This window comes from Ursus maritimus, unplaced genomic scaffold, assembly GCF_017311325.1.
Source record: "Ursus maritimus isolate PB19 unplaced genomic scaffold, ASM1731132v1 scaffold_9, whole genome shotgun sequence".
Lineage (NCBI taxonomy): Eukaryota > Metazoa > Chordata > Mammalia > Carnivora > Ursidae > Ursus > Ursus maritimus.
This window is the reverse complement of record NW_024427107.1, coordinates 79684383-79704399: the sequence shown is the minus strand read 5'-3', so window position 1 is coordinate 79704399 and position 20017 is coordinate 79684383. Positions and strand designations below refer to the sequence as shown.

Genomic DNA, 20017 nt, shown 5'->3' with positions numbered 1-20017 from the left:
CCTGAGATTAGTTTTACAGTTAGAAGAACACACACACACACACACACACACGTAATCGTTGTTTGCTTTACCGAGTTCCCCGTGGACTTGAGTCTAGGTCCTTGCTTGTTACCACATGGCACCCCCATTGGGGAGCACGCCCGGCCCAGCCAGCCCCAAAGTCAGGCTGGGGGGGGTGGGGGCGCCATCCTCCCGTGGCCTGCTGTGTTGCAACTGCCCTCTTGTGCTTGCTTTTTAACGCTGCTCGGAAGATGAGGAGCGGGAAAGCCTCCTGTGCCCTGGAGACTGTCTGGGAGGACAAGCAGAAGTATGGCGAAGCCGAGCGGCATTTCTACGAGCAGGAGGCCACACGAGCTGCCGCCACCCAGCAGCTCCTGGCTGAGGGGCCAGCTGTGAATGGGCCAGGGCAGGAGGAGGCCCAGGATGCCGAGGAGGCAGACGGCCCCGGCAGCAGCGGCACGAGTGACCCCGGGAAGAGCCACGACGGGAAGAAGTCTGTGCAGAAGAAGAGGAAGTGCTCCCCGAAGAGCCGGCTCGGCCAGGCGGACCTGGCCCTTGTGGGCCTCTCAGCCGACCACGTGTGGCTGGACAAGCCGGCGTTTGACCAGGCGGAGAGTTCCTACCGCCAGAGGCTGGCAGATGCGGCTGCCCAGGAAGCCCAGGCAGCCCAGCCAGCGGCCCCGCGGGGTCCCTGCACCCACGGAAGCCAGGTGGCCTGCCACCACGTGACCTGGGGCATCTGGGTCAACAAGTCTTCCTTCGACCAGGCCGAGCGGGCATTCGTGGAGTGGTCTCAGGCCTTGCTGTTGGCCGCCGAGGGGAGCGGCAGGCAAGGGGCGTCTGACACGGGCCAGCAGGCAGCTGCCCCTGACCTGGTGCTCCCCCGCCAGCCCAGCCCCCCGGCCCACAGCCAGTCCCCACTGGGCAACCTGCAGGCTCTGGTGCAGGAGGTGTGGCTGGAGAAGCCCCAGTACGACGCAGCGGAGAGGGGCTTCTACGAGGCCATGTTCGACGGCCACCCCCCCGGGAAGGTGCGCCTGCAGGAGCGAGTGGGCCAGGCTGAGGGGGCCAGGCGGGGCCGCAGAGACCGGCGGGGCCGAAACGCTGTGGGAAGCAAGCGGGTCGGGCCTCGGCGGGTTGACGGGGAGGCCTCCTCTGCCCTGCCCTACTGGTACTTCCTGCACAAGGATGCCGAGGCCCCCTGGCTCAGCAAGCCCACCTATGACAGCGCGGAGTGCCGCCACCATGCTGCTGAGGCCCTCCGCATGGCCTGGCGCCTCGAAGCCGCTTCCCTGGCTCACCGACCCAGTGCCCGGTCTGGCCCGTCCGTGTCCAGCCTGAGACCCAAGTAGGAGAAACATGCCGTGCGGGTTCCTGGCCTGGGCTTCCCTGGGCTGGGGCCCTGCCTGCTCTTCTCCCCACCCCTGCCCCGGCGCAGCTCTCCCCGACACCCTGGACCCGGCTCAGTTGGATACAGGAGTGGGTTGGGCAGAGGTAGTTCTGGGTTAGCGCAGCGAAAACCTCCCAAGGTTTGGGACTATTGGGGGCGGGAGGGGTTAGCACAGGGCCGAGTCTGCCTTGTGTAGGGTTTCCCCTTGACTGGTCAGCGCCCAGAGTCCCCTCTGGCTGTCACAGGCCAGAGCAGGGGAAGTGTCGAAGGCTCCTGGCCCAAGCCCCACTGGGGAAGACGTGGGAGCCGGCATGTCCCCCCTGCCTCCCTCGTGTGGAACCAGCTCTGAGGTGAGGTGAGTGTCCCTGGGACACCAGCATGCTGTCCACTGAGCAACCTGTGTCTGAAGGAGACCCCTGGACGAGGCTTACTTGCTTTCAGCCTGGGGACCGAGGGCTTGCCCCAGGATGATTCCGTGCGGCCCCAGCAGTGGTGTGTGGGCGCCAGGGCCTGGAGAAGGGCAGGGGTAGAGGCGGGCGGCCCGGCAGAGATGGCCGGCTGCGGGGGAACATTGCACGTGCAGCCGCGGGAGGGCCTGGGGTGTGGGTGGCTGTGCAGGCCGGACCTCAGGGAAGCCGCGCCACCCTGGCGCCTCGTGCCCATCGGTAGCCTCGCACCTCCCCGGTGGGGTTGGATTTGCCGGTCTGACAGAATCCAGACCTTGGTGTGGGACCCCTTGTGCAGGAGTGTCCCCATCCGGCAGCGTTGGGGGGGCATGGAGCTGAAACTGTCCGCAGTGGCCTGGCTCCTCCTGATGGGGGTACAGGGGTGGGTGGAGGAGAGTCATGGGACCGAACCCCCTTTCCGTCACCAAGGGCACACTTGGTGAGGTCCAGTGATAGCTTGGGGCCCTCGGCACAGAGAATTGGTGACATCAGGTCCATTTCTGTGGCCCTGGGTCGGGAACAGGAGGGGCCGTCCTTCGTGGAGAGGGCAGCCGGCAGGCCTAGTGTGGCTTCTGGTGGAGAGCAGTAGCTCTCAAGCTCAGTGGCCTCTGGACCCCACAGAGCTTTTCTCGTATCTGTAGATTTTTGTGTTAGCACTGTTAGCACGTTAGCACTGAAAACAAATGCTGTAAGTACTTTATTCATTGAAAAATAAGTTTACTTGTTACTGTTAATGACTCGTTCTTACGAGCAACGGTTTTCCCATTAACAACGGTTCAGTGGCTCGTGCGACATTCTCTGCAGATCTCTAGCGTCTTGCTTAACAGGAGGGAGCTGGCTTCTCACACTTGATTCTGCATTCAGTCTGTTGGTGTGAATTTGATGGACATAAATTGAGCCTTGCACAGATGCGTGGTTGGAAAGGAAGGACCTTGGGGACCCCCAGAAGTTCCTCACCCCAGTTTGAGAGCCACTGGTCATGGGGACAAGCCTGGGAACTGCCAACCTGAGAACCAAAGGGGTGGGAGCAGGGATGGTGTGTGTTTGGAGGGGGTGCTGGTTACAGACTGGGTTCAGCCATGCCAAGACCACCCGTGCTCTACCCTGGACCCCTGGTCACCCTGTACCCTGTATCTGGGCTGTTGGTGGGGTGCTCGTGCAGGCCAGGCCTGGGGCCTTTGGGGATACACCCTTTCCTTCCAGCAGACTGTCTTAGTCTGTCTCTCCTTCCCAGCAGGAAAATGGCTACAAACTTCCTAGTGCACGAGAAGATCTGGTTTGACAAGTTCAAATATGATGATGCAGAAAGAAGATTCTACGAGCAGATGAACGGGCCTGTGGCCGGCTCCTCGCGCCAGGTAGGGATGTACTCGGCGCACTGGGGGATGGTGCCCCACGGAGGGCAGAGGCTGCTCGGCCCAGGTGGCGCTGCTCCAGGTGCTGCTGGTGGGGTCTTGGGAGGTGTGGCCCTGGAGGCTCCCAGGGTTCTAGATCTGCTCTTGCGCTGGCACAGGATAGACACTTCATCTCCACCATGTCAGGTGCCCATCAGGATGGTATCTCAGGCCCTGTCGTCACGGCAGCTAGACTCTGGCAGACTCTAGCACCTTGCGCCCCTCGCCGTGCCGCTGAGCTTTCACTCTGCGCAGCTCTCGCTTGGCCTCCGTAGAAGGGTTTCTCTCTTTTTTAATTAAAATTGTTTTAATGAAAACAAAAGCCTGGTTCCTTGTGCCCTGTCTGCAGGAGAACGGCGCCAGTGTGATTCTCCGAGACATTGCGAGAGCCAGAGAGAACATCCAGAAATCCCTGGCCGGGGTGAGTACCCGCCGGCTCGCACTGGCACTGCTGCCCTCGTGCTGAACGGCGCGTTGGACTTGGCCCCCGGTCCTGCTGCTGAGCGTTTGGGGCCTTGGAGCAAAATTAGGGCGAGGCGCACAGCGCCGTGTTCCTGCTGGGACAGGAACCCAGACTCCCACCACCACAGAAGCCTTCCTGCTGTGCCTCTTGCCTGCTTGCTGGCGGTCTCCGGGGACTCCTTCCTGCCCTCATCCTGGCTGCAGCTTTGCACCCTGCTTGGGGAGGAGTGCGAGTGGCGCCATCTGCTGTCCCTTCTCGTGCTCCCTGGGCCCCACCGCCCCGGAGAGATGGGTTCACAGGCTGTGCGGGGTCCCAGTGATGGAATTTGAGGACCAGAGAGGGGCCGTGCAGCCCGGTTCGGCTTCCAGGTCCCAGATGGCATGGAGAGAGGAGGGCAGGGCCATGTCCAGCTGTGTTCCCAGCCTGGCTGGGCAGGTGTGTCCCTGGGAGGAGACAGACTTGCTGCTCTGCCTTCCTGGCGCTGCAGGCAGGACCTGATCCTCCCTCTGGGACAGCTGGTAGCCTGTCCTTGAAGGCTGAGCATCATCAGAGTTGTGTTCCTTCCGGAGACTTTAGGAAAGACGCTCTTTCATTGCCTTTTCCAACTCGAAGAAGCTGCCCGCATCCCTTGGCCTTTGGCTTCTGGCCAGCCGTGTCATGCTTCGTCACGTTTCCTTCTCTTCTGCCTCTCGCTGACACGGGGCCCACCCAGATAACCCAGGAGCATTTCTCTGTCTCCAGAGCCTCCACTTCATCCTATGGGCAGAAGGCTTCATCCTCTTGCCATCTGAGGTCATCGTTTTATCGCCTTTGGTGATTAATATGTGGGCAAGTTTGCCTGCCGCGGCTGGTCTGGACGTTCTGGCTCCTGGGCCGTAGGCAGGACGGTTCTCGACAAACCCCAGGGGCTGTTGCCACTGCTTTCTGCCTCGGGGGCCCTGCTTTATGCTTGGCCTCACATGCGGGCCAGCGTGTGGGATTCCAGCCCCCCAGAAGGCCAGGGTCGGGGAGCGAACCAGGCCACGGGAGCTCTTCCTCTGGCCCTCAGGTTGCCCTGGCTGTTTTGGGGGTTGACTGCTAGGACTTGGGGGCTGGTTTGCTGGGGTTGCTGTAACAAAGCACCCCAGATCAAGGGCTTAAACAGCACACTTCATTTTCTCAGTCTGGAAGCTAAAGTCCAAGGTCAAGGCGTGGGCAGGTTCTGAGCCCTCCCCTGGGCACGTGCGTGGCCCTTGTTCTCCTGTGTCTTCACATTGTTTTCCCTCCGGGTGTCTGTGTCCAAATTCCCTTCCATAAGGACACTAGTCAGAATTAGGGACATCCTAATGACCTTATTATAACTGGATTACCACCGTAAAGCCCCCATCTCCAGATAAGGTCCTGTTCTGAGACAGTGGCAGGAACTTGAGAGGCGTGTCCTTCAGCCACTAACAGGGACCCAGGAAGGACATTGCTGGCCCAGCTCCAGGCTTGGATTTGGGTTGGAGTAGAGCCCAGCAGCCACTGGGACTTTAGAACCCAGAGCTTCCTGGGAATTGTGTGTGGTGCCAGGGGCAGGGTTGGAGGGATGGAAGGTGGCACTGTCCCCTGTGGCCCACTGTCACAGGCTAGGACTAGACAGGGTAGCCTAGGTCTGCCTCACAGGCTGGGGTTGGGGGCCCTAGACTGCCTGATGTCCTCGTTCCTTGCTTGGGTTAGAGTCAGGGTGGGTGAGATCGTCCCAGGGCGTAGACTTCAGTGAGAGGCCTGGGGGCATGGGGGGCCAGTGGTGGTAACCCTGTGGCCACCAGCACCCTTGTCTCCGCCCACCACTTCCTTAGGCCTTGTGGCAGGTGGGGCCTTGCCTGGAGCTTGCACCCTTGGGACCTGTCAGCAGGCAGTCCCCACTCAGTGGTGTCACTGGGGCAAAGGCTTGAGGCACCAGCCTGCGTCTGGGCCGTGATGCATTTGCTCAACAGGTGCTGAGCCCCCAGGAGAGGAGGCGGTGGGAGCTTGCTGAGATGGGCGCTGGGCCTGGGCGTGCGGGCTGGTAGAACAGGAGGAGGGTGGTCGGGATTTCGTCCCTGTGTGACGGAAACTGTTGGGAAATGCTAATGAGAATGGCATTGGGAGCTGAGTGCTGGAGAGAAGACCACGTGCCAGGTGGTGGCAGCCAAGACTTGGGCGAGTCCAGCACAGCTTTCCATTGGCGAGGCGAGGGGGTTGAACTGAAGGGGAGGGGGTTGCTGTGAGCAGAGCCCACCCTGGTGCTAGTGCCCCTGCTCCAGCGCCATGCTGTCCGGTCCGCCTCTAGCCGGCCCTGCTAGGAGCCAGATGTGGGAGCTAGTGGGTCTCTGGATAGATAGTGTCGGCCTTGCATTGCTCACTGATCCCCAGCAGGGAGCCGGCGCCTGTCAGCCTGGACTTTCTGGGGGCCTTTAGCCTGTCTGTGATTTGGGGTTGTGTCAGGCAGAGGAGGAGGCCATGGGGCTTGTCCTCACGAAAGGGCCCGAGTACACGCTGTCCTCCCAAGCCACTCTGTTGGGATATGCGTGTAGGCCCCCGGGCTGTAACTCAGGCTTGAGCTGCGGTTCCCTGCTGAGTCAGATGACAGGAGCTCCAGGTCAGGGAGGAACCCGAGGGAGGCTGGCAGGCAGCTGTGAGGCCCCGGGGTCACCTAGAGCCTTCAAGGGTCGGCTCCATGAGCCAGGTGTCAGGTGTATGACGTAGGGGAGGCAAGGTGCTATGGAGTGGCCATCCCCTGCACAGGAAAGCTCCTTTCTCCTTTGTTCACTGGCCCCTGAACCCTCTTCCCTCCTGTGTCCAGTTCCAGGCAGTGCTGCCTGGCCCCACTGTGGCCCAGGCTGCCCCAGGGCTGTATGCGGTCTGCTTCCTCCCACCCCGAGGGGCAGTAGCAGCCAGGCTGTGAGTTCTGCGCTACCTGCATGCCATGGCTCCCCTGGGCCCTGTGTTTCCTGCTTGGGTTCGTGTTCACAGGGCCTCCTCCCCACTCTCGGGGCTGGAATGTCCCAGGTGGACCCAGCAGGGCTGACAGGAGCCGCTTCCAAGTGTCCCGCAGGTCTCCCACCTGTGTTGGGGCTCTGAGGCTCAGTGGCTGTGAACAGGCTGGGAGCAGGCTGGGGTGCCACATCCTCACCTTCCCCTGCCTTACAGAGCTCTGGCCCTGGGGCCTCCGGCGGGCCCAGCGGAGATCACAGTGAGCTCGCCGTCCGGATCGCCAGCCTGGAAGTGGAGAATCAGAGCCTGCGAGGTGGTAAGTCCTCGGGCCTAACGGCTGGGATTCCCCACCCTGGTCCCCCACGGCCCCCGCCCTCTGACCAGCACCCCTTGGCTCCGGCAGTGGTACAAGATCTGCAGCAGGCTGTGTCCAGGCTGGAGGCGCGGCTGAGTGTACTGGAGAAGAGCTCTCCCGCCCACCGGGCCACAGCCCCGCAGACCCAGGTGAGTGCCTTTCTCAGACCAGGGGCCCTCCTCTTGGGCACTAGGGGCGGGCGGCAGAAGGTGCTCCTGGCCCCTACCCCCCACTGGGGCCTGGCATCCTCGGGGCCCCTAGCTAGGGTGCGTAGCTGGGGCCCTGGTGGCACGGGCCTCAGCCTCCCTCCCCAATGGCAGCACGTGTCCCCCATGCGCCAAGCGGAGCCCCCTGCCAGGAAGGCGGCCACGGCCGCGGAGGACGATGAGGATGATGCCATCGACCTGTTCGGCAGTGATGAGGAGGAGGACAAGGAGGCGGCGCGGCTGCGCGAGGAGCGGCTGAGGCAGTACGCGGAGAAGAAGGCGAGGAAGCCCGAGCTCGTGGCCAAGTCCTCCATCCTCCTGGACGTCAAGCCTGTGAGTGGGGTGCCTCTGCCCCCATGTCCCAGTAGAGCCGTGGGCCGTCAGCCTAGACTGTGCTCCGGGCCCTGTAAGAGCTGTTTGCTCTGCTGTGCTCTGGGGGAAGCAGGGGACACTCCCTGGGGTCTGCAGGCTCCTGACCCAGCCTCTCCACCCCTTTACCTCCCAGTGGGACGATGAGACAGATATGGCCCAGCTGGAGGCCTGCGTGCGATCCGTCCAGTTAGACGGGCTGACCTGGGGGGGCTCCAAGCTGGTGCCCGTGGGCTATGGCATCCGCAAGCTGCAGATCCAGTGTGTGGTAGAGGACGACAAGGTGGGGACCGACCTGCTGGAGGAGGAGATCACCAAGTTCGAGGAGCACGTGAGTGGCCAGGCCCCCAAATGAACCCCTGGCCTGGCAGGTGGCGAGAGTGGGTGGGTCTTTGGGAAACTGGGCCCCGTGTGACCATTGACCTCCTTCCTCCTCAGGTGCAGAGTGTCGACATTGCTGCTTTCAACAAGATCTGAGCCCAGGCACCGGGCCTGGGTGTGTGAGGCCCTGTAGCCATTAAAGACCGAGATTGCACTCTCTGGCTCCTGTCCTCGTCTGGGCCCAGGGGTGGGCACATTCAGCGAGCAGCACTGCCCAGCTCCCGGCCTCACACTTGGCCTGCCTCTCATTAGTGACCCAGCCAGGCCCATCTGTCCTGCTCCTCCAGCAGGGGCCCCAGAGGCCAATGCCACCCTCCCCTTTCCTGGTCTCCACACAGGTTCTTGTGGCTGTGTGACCCTACTCCCCGGCTGCCCACCTGGTGTCACTCAGCCCTTGGTTACAAGTAGCACACCCAGTTCAAACTCCTAAACCCAGAAACAGCACGCATGGTCTCCCCTGCGGGGCTGCTGGTCGCTCTGAGGCCCAGGCGGCCTCTCCACTCCACCCCATCTGGGTTCCATTCCCTGCTGAGCTGACCCCATGGGAGCAAAAGTGTCCAGGGAGGGAAGGTTCCAGTGGCTGTCCTGGCTCTGCTGCTGTGACTAGTCATGGGCCCCCGACGTGTGACCTGTGAAATGCTGCCAGGCCTCCCACTATGTCCAGGAAGCCTGGCTGATCCCTTAGATGCGGCCCCTGCTGCTCCAGCCCTCTGCGCTGCCCGCATCAGCTCTGTGGCCTGCCGCTCACTCACTGGAGACCGGGCCCTGGACAGGCCCGTGACGAATCTCCCTGTGGAGTTGTGCCCACAGTCCCGTCCGGGCAGTACTTGGCACTAGTGGCTCGTCCCCTGGACTGTTGGCCAGCGAGGCTGGTGAGACAGCCATTCTCTGAGTTGGGAGAAAGGGTCCGGCTGTGGTTACTTCTGGTCGGAACTGGTGTCTTCAGGGGCCCGGGCAACACAAGAATGGATTGCTCCCCTTGATGGTGGGGGGCCTGGGTGCCCCCTTGCTGTCAGCGCCACACTGGTCCCTGAGCCGTAGTGTGGCACCACCAGATTCTAGAGTCCCCTGTGTACCTGCTGCCCCTTCCCTCTCCGCCTGCCCGGTGGGCGGGGCGGACCGGAGTCCGGACGCGGGGGGCGGGGCCTCAGTCAGACTTCGCGGCGTCAGGCGGGCCGGAGTCCGGGGGCGGGGCGGGGGGGGCGGGGCGTGGGGCCCCAATCAGACTTCGCGAGGCGGGCCGGAGTCCCCGCGCGGGGCCCCAATGACGTCGCTCCGTGGGCGGGGCGGGGTAGGGCGCGGACCGGAGTCCCGGCGCGGGGGCGAAATGGCGGCGGAGCAGGATCCCGAGGCGCTGGCGGCCGCCAGGCCGCTGCTCACCGACCTCTACCAGGCCACCATGGCGCTGGGCTACTGGCGCGCGAGGCGGGCGCGGGAGCAGGCCGAGTTCGAGCTCTTCTTCCGCGGCTGCCCGTTCGGCGGCGCCTTCGCCCTGGCCGCCGGGCTGCGCGACTGCGTGCGTTTCCTGCGCGCCTTCCGCCTGCGGGACGCAGGTAGCCCACCCCCCGTCCAGCCCCCGCGACCCTGCTGGACACCTGCCACCTAGACGCGTCTTTCCCTCCCCCACCCCCCGCCTGAAGAGCCCCGGGCGAGACCCCCGCCCGACCAGAGTCCCCAGCAAGCCTCCCAGGACCCCCGACGGTCCCAGCCCCGCCGAACCCTCCACGGCCTGCGCTAGCACCAGCCCACGAGGCCTTCTGTCACCCCCAGACGTGCAGTTTCTGGCCTCCGTGCTGCCGCCCGACACGGAGCCCGCGTTCTTCGAGCACCTTCGTGGCCTCGACTGCTCCGATGTGACGGTGCGGGCCCTGCCCGAGGGCTCCCTCGCCTTCCCCGGCGTGAGTGCGGGGTGAGCTGGGGGCAGAGCGCGTGGGCCCGAGCATCCCGGGCGGCTCCGAGCTAACAGCTACCCCGTCCCCCCTCCCCCGCGCAGGTGCCCTTGCTGCAGGTGTGCGGGCCGCTCCTGGTGGTGCAGCTGCTGGAGACGCCCCTCCTCTGCCTCGTCAGCTATGCCAGGTGGGGCCCTGCCCAGGTGGGACCACGCCGGCCTGGAGGCGGACCCGGGGGTGCTGGGCCCCCGGACGTCGAGCGGGGACTTCCGGGGGGCGGGCCTTTGGGATGGGGCGTGGTTGCGCCCAGGAAGCGGAGCCCGGGGCCCCAGGGCCCTGGACAGGGACCTCCCGCTCCCACTCTGGGGGGCCGCGAAGGGGGCCCGGGTTCGCGGTGACTTCGTGACCCTCAACGCGGGTCCCCCACTCCCTTGTCCCGGACAGCCTCATCGCCACCAACGCTGCGCGGCTTCGCCTGATAGCGGGTCCGAAGAAGCGGCTGTTGGAGATGGGGCTGCGGCGAGCCCAGGGCCCGGATGGAGGTCTTACAGCCTCTACTTACAGCTACCTGGGCGGTAAGAGCCGGAGGTGGGAGGCAGGGGCCGGGGTAGGAGGACACCTGCCAGACGCCCTCCAGCCCCGCCTGATTCCTGCCTGACACCCTGCGGACCCTCTGTCGCAGGCTTCGATGGCAGCAGCAATGTGCTCGCAGGACAGCTGCGGGGCGTGCCCGTGGCTGGAACCCTCGCTCACTCTTTCATCACTTCCTTTTTGGGCACTGAGGTGCCCCCCAACCCGGTCAGTACCCCTCACTCCCCCGCTGCGCTCCAGCGGGCTGTCCTCAAAGCCAGTCCTTGCCCAGGGGAGGGATGGTTCCGCTGCTGCTTTGCACAGGCAGATGCTATGCTTGGCCCACCGGAGCCCCCTGGCAGGTAGCCCCAGTGCTGTGCTGGGAAGCTGGCAGTGGTGGCATTACCCCTGCTCAGACTCTCAGCCAGGGGTTAGCCAGTCCTCAGCCTGCACTAAGGGCTGCCCAGCCTTCACTGACCCCTTTCCATAGATGTTGGCTCCAGCTGCCAGTCAGGGCCCCAGGGTGGATTTGGCTGCTTGTGTGGAGGCATGGCTGGATCGCGTGTGTGCCCATCTGGGACTGGGGGTGCAGGAACCCCACCGAGGGGAGCGGGCAGCCTTTGTGGCCTACGCCCTGGCTTTTCCCCGGGCCTTCCAGGGCCTGCTGGACACCTACAGTGTGCAGAGGTGAGGCCCGCGTCCTCCCCTGGGTGGGCTCTGCAGAGCAGCTGTGGCCCCTCACCGACCCTTCTCGTTCCTGCTGGCAGGAGCGGTCTTCCTAACTTTCTGGCAGTAGCCCTGGCACTGGGGGAGCTGGGCTACCAAGCAGTGGGTGTAAGATTGGACAGTGGTGATTTGCTTCAGCAGGCCCAGGAGATCCGCAAGATTTTCAGGACCATTTCGGCCCAGTGAGTCCCCTGGGACGGGTTACGTCCACTGAAAGATCCTGTCCGGGGGCAGGAACGTTGGGATGGGGCAGAGGAGAGAGCAGTTTGTCCCTCCTGAAGTGAGGAGGTCTGATGTGGTTGCTACCGCAATAAAGACATTGGGACCTTGGCAGGAAAATCAGGGGTGGGTTCAACCAGGGGCTCATAAGGAAAAGGCCAGGGCCCATGTGTCTGAAGGCAGATTGTCAGGTTGGGAGGGGATGCATAACCGGGGAGGGAGAGTGACCGGGTGCATTAGGAAACATCTGAGGGACTGCCCCCGTCACAGGTTCCAGGTACCCTGGCTGGAATCGGTCTCCATCACCGTCAGCAACAACATCAATGAGGAGGAGCTGGCCCGGCTGGCCCAGGAGGTGGGGCAGGGCAGGGCAGGGGCAGGGGCAGGCCTGAGGGGGGCTAAGATGGCCCTGGGCCTGCAGACATTAAGTTCAGTCCCACCTTCTCTGACCTCGTCCAGGGCAGTGAGGTCAACGTCATTGGCATTGGCACCAACGTGGTCACCTGTCCCCGCCAGCCTTCCCTGGGCTGTGTTTATAAGGTAGGGATAGGATCTGGGACCCAGCGGGGTGGGCCAGAAGGATCATGGGTTGGGGGAGAAGAGTCCAGCAACCCCACACACGTTTCTGCAGCTGGTGTCCGTGGGGGGTCAACCACGGATGAAGCTGACCGAGGACCCGGAGAAACAGACGCTGCCTGGGAGCAAGGCCGCTTTCCGGCTCCTGGGCGCTGATGGTGAGGCCCCTCCTACGCCCCGTGGTCCTTCTCAGGTCCCCAGGCCCCCCGCCTTATTCTTGGCGCACACAGGGTCTCCGCTGTTGGACGTGCTGCAGTTGGTGGATGAGCCGCCGCCACAGGCTGGCCAGGAACTCAGGGTCTGGCCTCGAGGGGCCCAGGAAGCCTGTACCGTGAGGCCTGCCCATGTGGAGCCCCTGCTGAGACTCTGGGTCCGGCGGGGACAGGTAGCCGCCTCCACCTACTGCCTTAGTCTGCACCTCCACCTGAGTTGAGCCCTGGCCCCGACCCTGACCACTGACCCAGCCCCTGCCTTCCCTCTTCCCCCAGCTGTGTGAGCCCCTCCCATCTCTGGCCGAATCTAGAGCCTTCGCCCAGCTGTCTCTAAGCCGTCTGAGCCCGGAGCACAAGCGGCTGGAGCAGCCTGCGCCCTACCGGGTAGGTGCGCACCCACCTGGTCCGCTCGCCCCAGTACCCGCCGTCCCTGTGGCCACCCGTCATCCTCTCTTCTTCCTACAGGTGGCGCTGTCTGATAAGCTGCGGGCCCTGGTGGACAGACTGTGCGCGGGAGGACCCTCCTGAGCACCTGCTGGAGCTGCCTGAAACCAACATGAGTCACTCGCTGTCCTGCACAACTTGTCATGTGTCCTTTCTTCACCCAGCCTGCCACTCACTTGACCCCCCAGGGCCTCCAAGGGTGGGCGGGACTTAGGGGTCAGAGCCTGGGTTCATGTTCCCAGGAGAGGCCCAGGCTCTGCCCGAGTAGGGAGGCTGCCCTGTGCTGGGGTCTGAGGGTGGCCAGGTGCTAAGCCAAGGCTGGCAGTCGGAGGCTTGTGCAGCTGGACTGCGGGGCCAGAGCTGAGGCTGGAGGGGACAGGGCTATGGAGAAAGGGAGGCGTCTAGTGCCCACCTAGGAGTTGGTGGAATTACTGCAGGAGGCTAGGGAGGGGGAGCCACGGGGTGGGGATAAGGTACCAGAGGGAGGGTCTTGGGGATTTCCTGTATCCAAGCATGGCCCCAGACTCCCACAGCCACCAAGGGCATTGCCCCGAGGGGTCAGTGGGACACTTCAAGCTTGACAAGCCAAAGAGAAGCCCCGGTGTCCCTGGCCACTGGGGCCGCCAGCCCTGTAGGACTCTGCCACTGGGGGGCGCTGTGCTCACGGTTTCTGCCATCAGTCATGGGGTCAGCCAGGCCTGGGCCTTGGGGGAAGCCAGCTCCTGATCCAGGAGCCTTACAAAGGGAGGGGAAGGTTCAGGGGCCAGTGGAGAAATTAACGGTGCTGGGCTGGTCCTGCCTCTGTGCGGACAAAGCTAGTCACTCAGGTTTCCACTGGCTTTGGCGACTCGGGTTCCACAGAAACCATCCGGGAGAGATGTTCTCGGCTCTGTGGGACATGGGGCAGGGGGGCTGGGCCTCTTGGATCCAGGCAGCACAAGGAGGCAAAGGCAGGCAAGGGTGTGGAGGGGTGCTGGCTTCCTGGGGTGCTTCCCAAAACACTTCTGCCTCTTCAAGTATCTGGCCAGACTGGCTCTTCTGGATCCTAGGGCTTAGTTAGGCTGGGCAGTGCCCCGTGTCACTGGGTGAGGGTGACAGAATTTGGGGCAGAGGCCTGGTCAGGCGAGCCCTAGGGAGCATAAGGCTTGGGGAGATACAGACTCACAAACACCCACATGGCAGAGTTCACCAGGCCCCAGGTACCCCCAGATCACCACTTCTCAGCTGCACACTTCCTCCCTGCCAGGACCCAGGAACCTTGTGGTCCAGTGTTGGGTGGAGGGAGCACCTCAGAACGGGCCAGGACCCAGAAGGCCCACCCCAACGATAGCAGGCCCCTATAAGGGCACCTGGGTGGCAGCGGGGGCACTCCTCTCGCCTCTGCTCCACCCCAGGCCTGCCTGAGCTTAGAGGCGGTGACACCTTTCTCAACCTTCCTCATCCCCAAGATGTCTGGCTGGGTCGGCATGCAGTGGGGACAGCCTAGCTCCTGACCCCAGGCCCTGCCTGGACCCAACTGCTTCTTTAGGGCCGAATCAGGCAGGGCCTTAGCTCAGGGTTGAGCCCTGACTTCTGGACCCTGGACCCTGCTGGGGTCTCCTCAGGGCTGTCCACAGCTGCCCGGGGCCTCCTTGCCCAGAGGGGTTGGATGTCAGGGTGAAGGGCCCTTCTCCCCCTCTTCTTGCACACCCACCATCCCAGGGCTCTCATCCCTTCCCCAGGGCCCTGGTGGGCAGAGCCAGACCCCACACGCTCCAGCTTCAGGCTGGCAACTCACTGCCGGCAGCAAGGGCAGGAGGGCCCTTCCCAGGCCCCTGATGCGCACACCGGGGGGTGCCTGTGTGGGACGGCCCCACCCCTACACAGGAAGAGCATGAGCGCACACGCATGCGCCACCACGCCTGTCCCTGGTCCTGCCTACCCGGGGCCAGCTTCTAGGTCAGGCCTGGGCACGACCTCCCCGGAGAACCAGGGGCAGGTGCTGCGGCTGGATCCTGCTGCGCAGCTCGGGGAGTGCGGTGGCCATGGCTTGGGGGGTGTGGGGCCGGGCCCGCGGGGGCCCTGTGGGGGCTCTGACCCTGACGGCTCTGGCTGAAGGGATCTGGGCCAACCAGGGGCAGACTCCGGGTCGCTCTTCCATCGGCCCTCAGCCGGAACATGGGCTTGAACCCGAGGTGGAGCCTAAGAGTGCAGCCGCCGTCCCCACCGTTGGCGGTGAGACCTGCTCCCTGCCCAGCAGGACAGAGCTGGCCCCTGAGGGACCCTATCAGGTGAGTGGGGAGGGGAGGGAAGCTGAGGGGACCACATGGAGGAAGTTGGGGGGTGCTGGGGAAGAGAGCTGGGAGAGGCAAGGGGACTTTGTACTACGCACCCACCCTGCCCTAGAACCCCCAGAGCTCCTGGGAGGAGGGGGCCCTTGCGGACCTGGCGGTGTACACGGCTGCCTGCCTGGAGGAGGCTGGCTTTGCGGGGACGCAGGCCACAGCGCTCACGCTGTCCTCCGCTCTGGAGGCCCGGGGGCAGCATCTGGAGGACCAGGTGAGTCCCCCCCCCTGCCCCCGAGCTCCTGCTGTTGGGGGATCAGAGCGAGCAGCCCGAGGAACACACAAGCCTCAGGCCGCGCCTGCCCCGGGGCGGGGGGGGGGATGCGGAGTGATATGTCCTGACGTCTGCTCCCCCTGCCAGGTGCACGCCTTGGTGCGTGGGCTGCTGGCACAGGTGCCCAGCCTGGCCGAAGGGAGGCCGCGGCGGGCAGCCCTCCGCGTGCTGAGCGCGCTGGCCCTGGAGCACGCGCGGGAAGTGGTGTGGGCGCTGCTACCAAGCTCGCTGCCCCCGGACCGGTAACCTGCCTCGCCTGCGCCAGCAGCCACATCCCTGAGGCCCCCACGCAGCTTCCTTCCCCCTTCCTGATTGGCGGTGGAGTCTAGCCCTGGTGGGGCGGGTTGTGGAGGGGGCAGAGCCTCTGAATTCCCTCCGCTTAACTCCGGTCCTCCATGCACTCCCCGCTGCTCACGCCTCAGGGTCCTGGTGCTGGGCTCCTGGCTGGGGGGCCTGCCTTCTCCCTCCAGGTCACACCGGAAAGCCCCGCCTGGGGCTCCGAGGTGGGGCGAGGGAGCCGGGTGCCTGCTTCTCCCCAGCGCCCCTGGCTCTTTGGTCAGTGTGCAGGGGAAGGGATCTCTGGTTTCGCTCCGTACGTGACTGTGTCTAACGCCAGCTTGTTGCGCTGCTGCCAGCCCCGCCGAGCCCGGAGCGACCCCCGCCCGGCAGCGGCGCGTCGTCCACGCAGACAGCGAACGCTCTGTTGCTCTGGGGTTAGCGGGTGGAGAGCCGGGGGATGGTCGACCGACCCTTTGCATGCTGGAGTCCTCGTGGCCACCTCCGACCCTGGCCCGGGGACCCCCCATGTCGGACCCTGTCTCAGGTGCTCCTACCCCCAGGGCGGCCGCTGAGCTGTGGCGCAGCCTGAGCCGAAATCCGCGTGTGAATGGGCAGGTGCTGGTCCAGCTGCTGTGGGCACTGAAGGATGAAGCCGGGCCCGAGCTGGAGGCGTTGGCGGTGGGTGACGAGCCGGTGCCGCGGGGGCCGCCCCTGGGGCCGAGGGGGTCGGAGAGTCTGGCCCTAGGGGCGTGGGGGGCAGCAGGTTCTCACCGGGGTCCGACGCATTCAACCCGTCCCTCAAGTGTCCGAGGCCCTGTCCCGGCTCTCTGTCCGCAGTGCCCAGAGCCTGACCGGCCTCTTCTTCCGCAGGCCACTCGGGCCCTTGGGGAGATGCTGACTGTGTCGGGCTGCGTGGGTGCCACTCGGGGCTTCTACCCACACCTCCTGCTCGTGCTGGTCACACGGCTACACCGGCTGGCACAGCGGGTGCACTCCCCTGACGCCCTGAAGGTGTGGGGCCCCTCGCACCGAGGGCCACCACACAGCCACGCCAGGTGAGGGGCCCACCCCAGAGGGAAGAGAGGGCTAGGGCCCGTTCCCTCCCAGCCCCCAGCTCTCCCGACCCACCTGCTGCCTGCCCCCACCTCCAGCTGCGCCGTGGAGGCCCTGAAGGCCTTGCTTACCGGGGACGGCGGCCGCATGGTGGTCACATGCATGGAGCAGGCTGGAGGCTGGAGGAGGCTGGTGGGAGCCCACACCCACCTGGAAGGCGTCCTGCTGCTGGCCAGGTGCTGGCGGGGCGGCTGGGGAAGAGGCAGGGGCAGGAGGCTGGTCTGGCAGAGGCTTCTGGAAGGGTGAGGCAGTAAGAGGAGGTTGAGGACCCCCATTTGTGCCCCATCCCAGTGCCATGGTGGCCCACGCGGACCACCACCTGCGCGGCCTGTTTGGGAACTTGTTGCCCTGGCTGCGCAGCCCCGACGACACGCAGCGCCTCACGGCCATGGCCTTCTTCACCGGGGTGAGCCTGCTTCCGCCTGGGTGGTGGCGGGCGCCACCCACCTGGCCCCTAAGCCGCGCCCCCGGATGGGGGCCTCGAGCCTGCTGACCCTGGGGCCCCTCTCAGCTGTTGCAGAGTCGGCCCACAGCACGGCTCTTGCGGGAGGAGGTCATCCTGGAGCGGCTCCGGGCCTGGCAGGGCGACCCCGAGCCCACGGTGCGCTGGCTGGGTCTGCTGGGCCTCGGGCACCTCGCCCTGAGCCATGGGAAGGTGAGGGACAGGGCTGGGGGGCAGGGGCTGGGCCGGGGCGCGAGGGGCCGCCCACCAGTCGCTGCCCCGCAGGTGCGGCATGTGAGCACGCTGCTGCCCACGCTCCTGGGGGCTCTGGGCGAGGGCGACGCGAGGCTCGTGGAGGCCGCGCTGGGCGCGCTGCGGAGGCTCCTGCTGCGGCCTCGGGCGCCCGTGCGGCTCCTGAGCACCGAGCTGGGGCAGCGCCTCCCGCGGCTGCTGGACGACGTAAGCTCCGCCCCTCCGGTCTGCCTACCCCCCCCATTCCGACCCGTCCCTCCCCGCCCAGCCCCACCCCCCCCATCACCGTCCAGACTGCAGCCCTCCCCAGACTCTCCCAGTTCTCGGTCTGCCCTGACCGCGCCCTCGCACGCAGGCCAGGGACTCGGTCCGCGCCTCGGCCTTCGGGCTTCTCGGGACGCTGGTGCGGCGGGGCCAGGGTGGGCTCCGGGTGGGGCTCCGCCGCCCCCTGCGGAAGCTGGTGCTCCAGAGCCTCATCCCTTTGCTGTTGCGCCTGCAAGATCCCAGCCGGGATGCTGCTGAGGTCAGCTGCCCCCCAAGACTGTCCCACTGCTGTCCCCATCCAGCCCTACCCATCCCCACCCTGCACACCCCCTAAGATTACATAGATCAGGAATTTCTGCAAGGACCTCGGGTGCGAGTGTCAAGGGCTCCCGGGGTTCCTGGTCTTTCCTGGACCACTTGCCCTGGGCTTCTCCATCCCTATCCCGGCCACACCCCAGCTACCTCTTGCCACTTTCTGGACCCTAACCCTGTTCCCTTCCCTTGTCCTAGAGTTCAGAGTGGACCCTGGCCCGCTGTGACCAGGCCTTGCGTTGGGGCCTGCTGGAGGACATGGTCACTGTGGCCCACTATGACAGCCCTGACGCCCTAAGCCGCATCTGCCACTGCCTGGTCAGTAGAGGGAGGACGGTGGCAGTGATGGGGTGTGGTCAGCTGCCTACTTGGTCCAGTATACACCAGGGCACTCCCCCCAGAACGGAGTCTTCTCACTCTCCCAGCCGAGGTTGTGGCAGATCTAAGACCTCCAGTCCTGGTGCCTTGCAGCAGGGCGGGGGAGGGGGACCCCAGGCCCTGGGCTCATGTCTGCCGCCCCCTCTCCATGTGGGACAGGCCCTCCTGTACTGCCATGAACCCGTCTGCCCCAGGTTCAGCAGTACCCAAGTCACGTCCCCAGCTTCCTGAGCCAGAGCCAGGGCTACCTGCGGAGCCCACAGTACCGCTTGCGCTGGGCAGCTGCCGTGCTCCTAGGTGAGGTGGTCCTGCTGTCTGTCCCTCGAACTCAGAGAGAGCTCTGGGAGCTGGACCAGCTCTTCCCCAATGGGGGCCTGGGGCCAGCGCTCACAGGCATGTCTTGGTCCAGGCTTCCTCGTCCATCACACCAGCCCCGGCCGTGTCAACCAGGACCTGCTGGACTCCCTGTTCCAGGGTAAGGACCCGGCTCGCTCACCAGGGTGTGGGGGCCTGGAGAGGCCGGGGGTGCTAGGACGGAGTGGATGGGAATGGGTAGGTGGAGGGCCAGGGACCTGGGTTACATCGTGGTTCTGAGAGCCCTCCGACCCTGCCTGAGCTGCCCTATCCCTGCAGACCTGGGGCAGCTGCAGAGTGACCCAGAGCCCGCTGTGGTCGCCGCGGCTCACGTGTCCGCCGGACAGGTGGCTCTGCTGGCCGGCGCACGGGCCCCGCCCCGCAGCCTGCGTCTCCTCCGCCCAGGCCTCCGGCACCACACCTGGCCCAGCAGGCCCCCACCAGTCTATGCCAACAGCCCGTTCCAGCCCCGGAGCTTCATAGGCCGCTGGGGCAGCTTGGGACCTGGCTGAGCCTGACCCCCAGCTAGCCCGGAGGGTGCCTGTGGTCTGAGTCCGGCCGTATACTGCTCTGTGGCCAGTCCTGGCAGGGGCAGGTGTGCAGAAGCGGCTCTGCGTGAGGGCCCCCCAGGCCTGGTACTGGATGCGTACAAACCCTCTCTCTCTAGGAACGCGCTGCCACGACAGCCATGTGACCTAGGACAGCGGTGCCTTCTGTCCGAGCACCATCTTGCCCTCGGCAGCCCCCTTGCCTCTTGCACCCATGGCCCCTCTGTCCCCACTCAGGCCTGTTGTTCTCCCAGCTCCCTGGAGTGTGCCCCGCCCCAGCCTGGATGACACCTGGCCTCCCGAGCTGGGGTCGGGTGGGGACACCGAGAGACTGGCCCGACCCTGTGAGCTGGCCCCATGATAGGGTGCCTGCTTCCTGGTCTTTGCACACAACCTGGCTCAGCTTCCCCGCCCGGTCTGGGCTCTCCTCCCCAGCAGCCTGAAGTCCCCCATCGCGTGTCCCACTCCTTGCTGGCCTGTCCCCACTCCCCCCACACCCACTCCTGTGCCTCGTGTCAGACCTCACTTGAGCCTTCTCCAGGTTTCCCCACTGGCGGCTTGGGATGGTTCCTGTGCCCCCGGTGTGGAGTGCCACCATCTGCGCCCACAGACTGAGCCCTCAGCCGGCTCTCCAGCACCCTGCTTGGGCTCAAACGAGGACAGCATGACCGCACATGCCGGGCGGGAGCCTCTGTGGGGGCTGTGGCCGAGCCTGGCTGGGCCCTGGCTGCCTCTACCCACAACGCCTGCCTTGAAATGTTCTCTTGCCTTTCAGGGCCCAGCCCCACAGCCATCTCCTCAGAGAGCCTTGGCTCACACAGCCTCTTGCGGGGCTGGGTCCAGCCCCCCAGTCTGGGCCCCCCCCTGTGGAAAGTGTTTAAAATAAACACAGGGGTATTA

The 20017-nt window shown here is 65.2% G+C and overlaps 3 protein-coding genes across 7 annotated transcripts; all 3 read left to right on the top strand.

Annotated features, from left to right (window-relative positions):
• Positions 1-3073: 3073 nt before the first annotated feature.
• Positions 3074-8095, top strand: LOC103656670 (elongation factor 1-delta; the record flags this gene model as incomplete). Its single annotated transcript, XM_008684086.2, is given in 7 exon segments — positions 3074-3194; positions 3580-3651; positions 6847-6946; positions 7034-7134; positions 7306-7524; positions 7697-7891; positions 7999-8095. Coding segments are annotated over 7 exon segments (847 nt in total), but the record flags the coding sequence as incomplete, so codon positions are not given.
• Positions 8096-9203: 1108 nt separating this feature from the next.
• Positions 9204-12711, top strand: NAPRT (nicotinate phosphoribosyltransferase). 5 transcript variants are annotated; one of them, XM_040626019.1, is made up of 13 exons: positions 9205-9494; positions 9712-9839; positions 9935-10017; positions 10275-10405; positions 10513-10628; positions 10891-11087; positions 11168-11308; positions 11616-11700; positions 11805-11885; positions 11977-12079; positions 12152-12306; positions 12410-12517; positions 12599-12711. In XM_040626019.1, the coding sequence occupies exons 1-13, from the start codon at positions 9206-9208 to the stop codon at positions 12659-12661; spliced, it is 1680 nt and encodes a 559-aa protein (XP_040481953.1). In that variant the 5' UTR covers position 9205; the 3' UTR covers positions 12662-12711. The 5 variants fall into 5 exon arrangements, 4 of the variants coding, with proteins under 4 accessions (XP_040481952.1, XP_040481954.1, XP_040481953.1 ...); XM_040626018.1 differs by having other exon boundaries at positions 9204-9494; positions 11977-12306; XR_005833741.1 differs by lacking the exon at positions 12152-12306.
• A 136-nt stretch (positions 12712-12847) lies between these two features.
• On the top strand, positions 12848-20017 carry MROH6 (maestro heat like repeat family member 6). The gene is made up of 14 exons (XM_040626022.1): positions 12848-14847; positions 14963-15115; positions 15263-15417; positions 16015-16132; positions 16325-16509; positions 16606-16743; positions 16859-16973; positions 17079-17222; positions 17295-17468; positions 17617-17784; positions 18036-18155; positions 18410-18512; positions 18625-18690; positions 18849-20017. Exons 1-14 carry the CDS (start codon positions 14602-14604, stop codon positions 19079-19081), a joined length of 2118 nt encoding a protein of 705 aa, XP_040481956.1. The 5' UTR covers positions 12848-14601; the 3' UTR covers positions 19082-20017.

Coding starts and splice junctions, on each gene's coding strand:
- NAPRT (XM_040626018.1), top strand. CDS start 9,206: ATGACGTCGCTCCGTGGGCGGGGCGGGGTAGGGCGCGGACCGGAGTCC. Junction 10,629..10,890: donor CTGAGGTGCCCCCCAACCCG/GTCAGTACCCCT, acceptor CCCTTTCCATAG/ATGTTGGCTCCAGCTGCCAG. Junction 11,088..11,167: donor GACACCTACAGTGTGCAGAG/GTGAGGCCCGCG, acceptor TCCTGCTGGCAG/GAGCGGTCTTCCTAACTTTC.
- MROH6 (XM_040626022.1), top strand. CDS start 14,602: ATGGCTTGGGGGGTGTGGGGCCGGGCCCGCGGGGGCCCTGTGGGGGCT. Junction 16,133..16,324: donor CCGAGCTGGAGGCGTTGGCG/GTGGGTGACGAG, acceptor CTTCTTCCGCAG/GCCACTCGGGCCCTTGGGGA. Junction 16,510..16,605: donor CCACCACACAGCCACGCCAG/GTGAGGGGCCCA, acceptor CCCCACCTCCAG/CTGCGCCGTGGAGGCCCTGA.